The 9171-nt window shown below is 43.6% G+C and overlaps 2 protein-coding genes across 6 annotated transcripts; one reads left to right on the top strand and one right to left on the bottom strand.

Annotated features, from left to right (window-relative positions):
* The first annotated feature begins 114 nt into the window (after positions 1-114).
* On the top strand, positions 115-4136 carry cct5 (chaperonin containing TCP1, subunit 5 (epsilon)). The gene is made up of 11 exons (XM_071485365.1): positions 115-353; positions 760-820; positions 1051-1215; positions 1506-1704; positions 1866-2058; positions 2428-2577; positions 2672-2791; positions 2981-3166; positions 3266-3403; positions 3517-3697; positions 3811-4136. The coding sequence occupies exons 1-11, from the start codon at positions 249-251 to the stop codon at positions 3936-3938; spliced, it is 1626 nt and encodes a 541-aa protein (XP_071341466.1). The 5' UTR covers positions 115-248; the 3' UTR covers positions 3939-4136.
* Positions 4137-4167: 31 nt separating this feature from the next.
* Positions 4168-8938, bottom strand: cmbl (carboxymethylenebutenolidase homolog (Pseudomonas)). Of its 5 annotated transcripts, none has more exons than XM_071485367.1 (6): positions 6377-6505; positions 5892-6106; positions 5580-5687; positions 5155-5297; positions 4960-5051; positions 4168-4797 (listed from the first exon to the last, which is right to left on the bottom strand). In XM_071485367.1, exons 2-6 carry the CDS (start codon positions 6104-6106, stop codon positions 4618-4620), a joined length of 738 nt encoding a protein of 245 aa, XP_071341468.1. In that variant the 5' UTR covers positions 6377-6505; the 3' UTR covers positions 4168-4617. The 5 variants fall into 5 exon arrangements, with proteins under 5 accessions (XP_071341468.1, XP_071341470.1, XP_071341469.1 ...); XM_071485369.1 differs by lacking the exon at positions 6377-6505 and adding an exon at positions 8806-8938 and having other exon boundaries at positions 4482-4797; positions 5892-6109; XM_071485368.1 differs by lacking the exon at positions 6377-6505 and adding an exon at positions 8806-8936 and having other exon boundaries at positions 4482-4797.
* Between the last annotated feature and the right edge of the window lie 233 nt (positions 8939-9171).

Raw genomic sequence — 9171 nt, forward strand, 5'->3', positions numbered from 1 at the left:
CTCGGGGGGTAGTGTTAACATAGTTAAATTAATTCTGTCTTGTCATCTTAGATAAAGGGGTATTTATAAGAGGAACAGTAAGACACACTCACCGGTACTTGGTTCCGCCCTCCCCGCCCGTAGAGCCTTCCAGAAGTCGCCGGCAGACCCGTGCGGCTTTCAGCTTAGCCACACTCCAGATTCACATCATTAAAACTCATTATTTTATCACCTAAACACTTGTAAAGTGTTATAATCCATCGGTCAACATGTCCACTTTGGGGACACTAGCTTTCGATGAGTATGGAAGGCCTTTCATCATCATCAAAGACCAGGACAAGAAGACACGGTTAACGGGCATTGACGCATTGAAGGTACAATGGGCTAGCTAGCGGGATACAACTGTGGGGTGTTGGCTAGCAAATTACTAGTTTGCAATTAGTTGCATGACGTTGGGCACTTTTTAGCCAACATGATATATATTGATATCCAAGGCTAAGCACATACTTAACTGTCAAGCTAAGCTGTTGGTGGAAATAGCATTAGCTAAAGGTTTAGCTAGTCATGCTAACATGCGGCCCATGTGCTTTCTGCTATGTGCTCAGCCGGGGATGTTGCTATGTAGCATGGGGCTGTGCCCTAAATGGTCATCGTTGATGCGCATCAGCTCCATTGTACTCAGTTGAAACATTATCGCAAAAGACAACTTATATCGGTCTTCGATGTAACAGCCAAGAGTTTGTTAGGATGTAAGCTGATTGTAATGTTTGTGTTTTGCAGTCTCACATTATGGCAGCCAAGGCAGTTGCGTCAACCCTTAAAACATCTCTGGGACCTAATGGTGAGTATAAACCAAAGCAATGCAGCCACATTTGATTTCATCTGATCAAATAGGTTAACAATTTGAGCTGAGTGCTTGGATGCTGAGGTCCTGATCGGTATAATGAAATCAATAATATTTGTGAAAACCACAACTATTCCTCACACATCCAGTTGTGACAGCTATGTTAACCATATCTCAAACATCACACCTGTCACTTTTCCTGAACCGTTTTCCTTGTTTGCATCCAGGTCTTGATAAGATGATGGTTGACAGGGATGGAGAAGTGACTGTCACCAACGACGGAGCCACTATTCTTAGCATGATGGATGTGGACCACCAGATTGCCAAGCTTATGGTGGAGCTGTCCAAATCCCAGGATGATGAGATTGGTGATGGAACCACTGGAGTTGTTGGTACGGGAAGGGAAGATGAGGGGCTGCTTGAACCTTAAATCTGGCTTTATACCCCTGTGCTGAGGTGTTGTGGTCTCAGTGCTGCTGCCCCTTGAGAGAGAGTGACAATCTCACAAAGGCTTGTACTGGAAATGGCTCTGCTAAATCCCAAAATATAAATTTTATTGTAGAGGAAATTCATGTAACGTACTTGACATCACAGGAATTGTTGTAGCTCTGATCATGACAACATGCCATCTTCTTATTATATTCCACCTATAGTTTGTCTTGTTTTCCCTCTTTCTCCTCAGTGCTGGCTGGGGCTCTGCTTGAGCAGGCTGAGCAGCTGCTGGACCGTGGAATCCACCCCATCAGGATCTCTGACGGTTATGACCAGGCTGCACGCATCGCCATCGAGCAGCTGGACAAAATTGCAGAAACCTTCCCCTATGATCCCAACAACACAGAACCGCTCATTCAGACTGCCATGACAACACTGGGATCCAAAGTGTGAGTCTTGCAGACACAAAAGTGTTGGGTTGTTTTCATTATGTAACTAAAATACAGTTAGTGTGAACTGTCTTTGATAGTTTTTGATTACTTTCTTACATTTACACATTAAATTAATCTGCTTAGATACTTTATTTTAAAGTTCTTCTGTTGTCTTTCAGTATCAACCGGTGCCACAGACAGATGGCAGAGATCGCAGTGAATGCCATCCTCACTGTGGCTGATATGGAGAGGAAGGATGTTGACTTTGAGCTTATCAAGATGGAGGGCAAGGTGGGAGGCAAGCTGGAAGACACACAGCTCATCAAGGGAGTCATAGTTGACAAGGAGTTCAGCCATCCTCAGATGCCCAAGGTATGAGCACAGAGAAATCTCATATCAAATAGCTGGCAGTACATATTAATTGTGTATGTCTGTCATGTATCTATGATCATTAAAAAAAAGGTATACTAATGATTTTTGTTGGAGATAACTGAGGAATTGTTTGAGAAAAACGTGAACCAGTAAAATGTGAATCTTAATATTACAGGCATGTAATGCATAGCAACTGAGGGAAATAAAAACTAGACAGACATGGCAGTGTATGAGTGACAACTCATAAGGAAATTTGTTACTTGCTTTGTAATACTGTAACCAAAAACCACAAGTTATATTGCATTTTCCTTTTGTGTGACCACCGTTGGATAAAAATACTAACATCGGTTATTCTTTGTCACCACTCAGGTTATGAAAGATGTGAAAATTGCTATCCTCACCTGCCCGTTCGAGCCTCCTAAGCCCAAGACCAAGCATAAGTTGGATGTGACCTCTGTGGAGGATTACAAAGCACTCCAGAAATACGAAAAGGAGAAGTTTGAGGAGATGATCCAACAGGTTCTACAACATCTATGCTACTACAACTGAATTCTTAAAATCAACACTGCCACATATGGTTAATCTTAAAATGTATGCTCCTATTTCTCTTTAGGTCAAAAGCAATGGGGCTAACCTGGCTATCTGCCAGTGGGGCTTTGACGATGAAGCCAACCACCTCCTGCTGCAGAATGAGCTGCCGGCCGTGCGCTGGGTTGGAGGACCTGAGATCGAGGTGAGACATTTGTCACATGGCAGAACTCCTTTTAACAGAGTATAAGCTTAAATTAAATATTTTCACTTGCTTCATTGCCTCAATCAGTCATGAATTTTATGACAATGTTGTGCAGATAAGCAGAAAGTATATAGTGAAAATTACTTGATAGTTTTGTAATTGTACGGTGTCTATTGTGTTCCTCTGCAGTTGATTGCCATAGCCACAGGAGGCCGCATTGTGCCGAGGTTCTGTGAGCTGACACCAGAGAAGCTTGGCACAGCTGGTTTGGTGAAGGAGATCTCCTTTGGCACCACGAAGGACCACATGCTGGTTATCCAGGAGTGCAAAAACACCAGGGCGGTAACCATTTTCATCCGTGGTGGAAACAAAATGGTAAGCACAGATATAACTTTGAACTCTGTAAAGCATCCATTTATGTTGCTTATTCTGTCATTTATGTTTACTTTTAATTTTCATCTGTCTCACTAATAGATCATTGAAGAGGCCAAGCGTGCTCTCCATGATGCTCTGTGTGTAATTCGCAATCTGGTCAGAGACAACCGTGTTGTGTACGGAGGAGGAGCTTCAGAGATTGCATGTGCCCTGGCTGTCAATCAGGCTGCAGATAAAGTAAGTAAAATGCAATATTCTGAGTATTTGCTATTACCATTAGAGTAAATATGACGATGGATGCTCACGTTGCTGCTTAAATCCTCTTTAACTTTTGTTCCTTTCCTTTTTAGTGCCCATCATTGGAGCAGTACGCCATGAGGTCGTTTGCTGATGCTCTAGAGGTGATCCCAATGGCGTTGGCTGAGAACAGTGGGCTGAACCCTATCCAGACCATGACAGAGGTCAGAGCCAGACAGGTCAGAGAGAACAACGCCTTCCTAGGCATTGACTGTCTGCACAACAACACCAATGGTAAGGAATGCAATGATCTTAAATTATTTATCTGGTGGATTCTCACACTGGACTTTGATGTCAAAGCAAGATAACATGAGACTGAATCACCTTATTTGTTTGCTCCTGCACAGACATGAAACAGCAACATGTGATCGAGACCCTGATTGGCAAGAAGCAGCAGATCTTGCTGGCTACACAGGTAGTCAAGATGATCCTGAAGATTGACGACATCAGAAGCCAGGGAGAGAGCGAGGACTAGAACCCTCCGTAACACCGTAACGCTCGGCTGTGCTCTAGAGCACTTAAAAAAAATTTCTGCTGTTCTAGAGGTTTTAGGCACTTCCCCGAGCACCATGTCCAAACCGCACTGCATATTGCTATTTATCATTTGATAAAAAATGTTCAAGCTGTTAAAGTATCAAAAGTCACCATTAAAATGTTGGTCTGTTGAAATTTCCACTGTGTAGTAATACTTCATTTTACACACATATTTGTGTATTCCGTGTCAGGTTTACATTATATATCTTACAGAACAAAAATCTGGCAAGCTAATGCATAAAAAGTTATTATTACATTCAACAGATTATTGCTTCCATTCTTTCATTAAAAGTATACTGCATCCATACAGCTTCCACAAAGCAAAAGTACTTATCATATTTGGCTCAAAAATCATTAAGATTAAAAATCACAGTTCCTTAATTTCCAAAGGTGCAGACTTAAAAAATTAAATGTAAATGTCTGGATTGTCAAAAGAAATTATGTACAGCAATCACCAGCTCACTCTGAATAGCACCTCTGCATTTTACATTGGTCTTTCCAGGTTTTCATTCTGACTCTCAAAATTGGTCCAGTATGTGTAGAAATATGATTAAAGGCAGCAGTTGCTAGTGTAGTATCACATGTAACTGACTCCAATGTGCTGCTTCTGACCTTCTGATTTACAGATACTTGTTAAGCCAGTTGAGCATGTCTGTTCTGGCTGACTGGATGCTAGGTTTGTCGGCAGGGTTGATGTCCTCTCTCTTGCGGTGGACAAACCCATGAGTCTGACCAGGAAAGATCTTTACTTGATAGTCCACTGTGCATTTCTCCTTCAGCTTTGCTTCAAGGGCACTCACCTGAACAGCAGCAGGATGTAAGCACAGGTTGTTGGTGGTTCCATGACAAATTATGGTAATATGAAATTAATATCTCAAATGTTTCATTACTGGTGTATTTTCACATACTAGATGTATGTGTGTATACATTTAGTATGTTAAAATACATTTATGCTTACTAACCTGGTCCAGTGGGATAACCTCATCCTTTTCCCCAAAAATGAACAGCGTGGGACTCTTCAGCTCATACCTGTCCTCCCTCTCACGGATGATCCCTGCACAGCGTTACATAAGCCCGTCATTAAAACACAAACCATACGCTGCATTCTCTCTTGCCTCCTCACACAGTGAATTAACTACCTTGTAGCGACGACATACCATAGACTGATACTCCAGCTTTGACCTCTGGATACTGCAGGGCCAGGTAATGCGTGGCAACCCCTCCCCAGCAGAAGCCCACTGCTCCGATGTGCTTGGCCCCACACTGCTCTTTCAGGAACCTCAGCACTGCATCCACCTCTCTGGGAAGATTATTATTGTCAACACTCAAATGCGGAGCGGCAATAAGGGCTCATGAACGAATTTATAACAATCCTGAGATCAGCAAGCCATTCAGGAATCCACACCACCGTATCAACAATTGTTCCACTTAATGACCTAAAAGCTTCCAACTTCAACAGGGACATCAGCTGCTAAATTAACTGAAACAAGACTGTGTGTAGTGATATAGTGTGTGGTGAAACATCATCACTCGCTCACCCACTCACCAGCATTTGCAGATACAGGCAAAAATGTTAAGTTACTTGTTGATGTTGGTTGGCTTTCTGTCTTCAAGCCACTCCTGAAATTTGGACCAATCGTGTGATGGACTCCACGGCTCTTTCCCAACATAGAAGTCTGGACAAACAGCACTGCTCAGAGAAAAACAAAGGCAGAAAAATCATAGTTACAGATCAGACTGGTCCATCAGATTTACAAGCTTCTGGAATTAACAGGTACTCACCCACCATAAGCCTTATAACTAACCTAGTCATATAGTCTATATTTCTTCTGAACTTGCTTTTAGGAGCACAGATATGACTATGCCTTTTCTGTTACATTGATTTTTTACATACATGTATCCATTGGCAGCCAGCATGTCAGCCATGTATCTTGTGTTGGGAAGCTGCCACCCATAAATGTCTTGTATGACGATAATGGCCTTGTCAGATGCGGTGGGTGGCTTGACTACATAAGCTTTGGTGTGCTCTAGTTGAACCTCCTGACCGAGTCCTCCATACTCCATCCGATCGCCAATATCACATGGGCATGGCTTTGCTTCATTTGCCATCTGCTGACAGACAAGCAGACCGACAGGCAGAGAGTATTATAAGACTTATAATACATCCATGGTTTGGACACAGTACAGATTTTCTGAGCGTGCGCAGATGTGGAAGTCACTTGTCATATCCTTGTATAATTATAAAAGTATTTGCGTAACACAATGACGAAGCATTTTGCACAGATTGCTCTATAACCTTTTCCAGTATCTCCTGTTAGCCGCGGACAAAGATTTTTAACATTGGATGGGTATATTTTTTGGCACAGATCACGTACATACCGTACTGTTTTGTGATGAGAGGAGACAACCCGTGTTTTGGGCAGCTACAAAAAAAGTTGCAGCAAGTCTTAGGTCGGTGACTGTAAAGTTTACGTCAAGTAAAAAAGACGGAATTAAATTCCAGCCCGGACCTTCAAAATAAAAGCTATAAATTTCTACTTCCGAGTGGCCTGCACATGAGCACTTCGCTGGTGCTTTTTGTGCTGCAACCTGAGCACAGCCTCTGCTTGTTTTTGTCAACCACACCAGAAGAAGCCATCTATAAATTGAACATCTCACATGAAAGTTTGTATTGAGTGATGTCGTCTAATCAGCTGACATCTTTATAGGCTGCACCTTTAGAGACCGTTCTAAGAACGTCCGCTACACGTTAAATTTTCGCTACTTTTAGTGAACGTCCCAGCAACGTTCTCTACAGGTTATTTTGTGGAGACGTCAGAGAACCAATAATGTCCTACAAACATAACCTCCCAGAAACGTTCCTGGAACGTTCTCTAGAAGTTATAGGGGGACCAGGAACGTTCCCTTAAGGTTCTATGACAACTTTTAGCGAACGTTCGCTAAAGAATGTCAGTGAAACTTTTAGCGAACGTTCCAGGACCGTTCGAAAATAACCTTGAAGGAACGTTCCCTTAAGGTTCTATTACAACTTTTAGCGAACGTTCGTTAAACGTTGTCAGAGAAACGTTTAGCGAACGTTCCAGGACCGTTCGAAAATAACCTTTGAGGAACGTTCCCTTAAGGTTCCCCATCAACTTTTAGCGAACGTTCGTTAAAGGTTGTCAGAGAAACGTTTAGCGAACGTTCCAGGACCGTTCGAAAATAACCTTGAAGGAACGTTCCCTTAAGGTTCTATTACAACTCTGCCTTCAACACCATCATCCCGGCTCTGCTGCAGGACAAGCTCTCCCAGCTGAGCGTGCCTGACTCCACCTGCAGGTGGATCACCGACTTCCTGTCTGACAGGAGGCAGCACGTGAAGCTAGGAAAGCACGTGTCTGACTCCCAGACCATCAGCACTGGATCCCCACAAGGCTGCGTTCTTTCTCCTCTGCTCTTCTCCCTGTACACCAACACCTGCACCTCCAGCCATCAGTCTGTCAAGCTCCTGAAGTTTGCAGACGACACCACTCTCATTGGACTCATCTCTGATGGCGATGAGTCTGCCTACAGGTGGGAGACTGAGCGTCTGGTGACCTGGTGCAGGCAGAACAACCTAGAGCTAAACGCTCTGAAGACAGTGGAAATGATAGTGGACTTCAGCCCAGCCCCACCCGCCCCCCTGTGCGACTCCCCCGTGGCCACCGTGGAGCATTTCCGCTTCTTGGGAACCACCATCACACAGGATCTCAAATGGGAGCTAAACATCAGCTCCCTCATCAAAAAAGCTCAGCAGAGGATGTATTTCCTGAGGCAGTTGAAGAAGTTCAACCTGCCAAGGACTATGATGGTGAACTTCTACACCTCCATCATTGAGTCCATCCTCACCTCCTCCATCACCATCTGGTACGCTGCTGCCACGGAGAGGGACAATAACAGACTGCAGCGTATCATCCACTCTGCTGAGAAGGTGATTGGCTGCAATCTTCCGTCCCTCCAGGACCTGCACGCCTCAAGGACTCTGAGGCGTGCAGGGAAGATTGTAGCTGACTCCTCCCACCCTGGACACAAACTCTTTGAGACACTCCCCTCTGGCAGGAGGCTGCGGTCCTTCAGGACCAAAACCTCTCGCCACAAAAATAGCTTCTTCCCATCTGCTATTAGCCTCATCAACAAGGCTAGAGAGCCCCACTGTTGCTGATCAATTGCACCAATCACCAGAAAAAATTCCTCGTATGTGAAAACATACTTGGCAATAAAACTGATTCTGATTCTGATTTATAGAATTAAATAGAATCAATTTCAACTTATAGCGAACGTTCGCTAAAGGTTGTCAGAGAAATTCTACCGTAGAATTTCTTAGTTGAAAGAAAATAATTATGCTGCATTACATCATATGCACGAGTTCCACACCTCCCTTCTCTACGTCGTCCTGCTCGGTCACCTGGATAACTACGTGACCGTGGCAGCATCAGCGCGAACACCAGTTCACCAGCTCGGCCCCGCAGGTGTTGATGGCGACGGCGGACTCGCTCGCCACACCGGGAACATTAGTACTGGCCCATGTACTCACTCTGTATCTCCCTGACACCCGCCGCTATCCTTTCTGCATGTTCTCTTAGTTTACACATTCAACGCTTCTACTCCTCACGACACATAAACGTTGCTCTAATTGCAAACACTGCAACATTCATTTGTGCCACTGTCAGTTTTAATAAACTGTATTTACATGGTTCTCTTGCATGGACTCCCTCCAATCCAAGTTTGTGACGCACTTTATGTCATAACATCCTCAGTATTACCTCCGTTTGATGTGTCACCCTCCTTACCTTTGATGCATCACTTTACTTAACTGTGAAAACAACCACAATATGCTCATCATTTCACTTGTTTTACATGTGAAGAAACTGCATGTGTAGCAGAGAGCTGTATTTGTAAAAAAAAAAAAAAAAAAAAAAAAAAAAAAAAAGATGTAAATCTGTGAACAAATGATATCGGTGGTGAGGTAACACAGACACTGAAAGACAAAGTGCTTTTATCAGATGAAGAGCAGAAAATTTGTGTGTAACACTGAGGTTACAGGTGGAATTTAACTCCATTTTTACAGCTGTAACTGATTGGACAATGACGTCCCAATCACAAAGCAGAGACCAATCAGAGGGCCGGTGGTCCCCTTACCTTAATCTCTGCTGCTG

The sequence above is a fragment of the Trachinotus anak genome, unplaced genomic scaffold (assembly GCF_046630095.1).
Source record: "Trachinotus anak isolate AG129_WGS33_773 ecotype Australia unplaced genomic scaffold, CSIRO_AGI_Tana_v1 ptg000009l, whole genome shotgun sequence".
Classification (NCBI taxonomy): domain Eukaryota; kingdom Metazoa; phylum Chordata; class Actinopteri; order Carangiformes; family Carangidae; genus Trachinotus; species Trachinotus anak.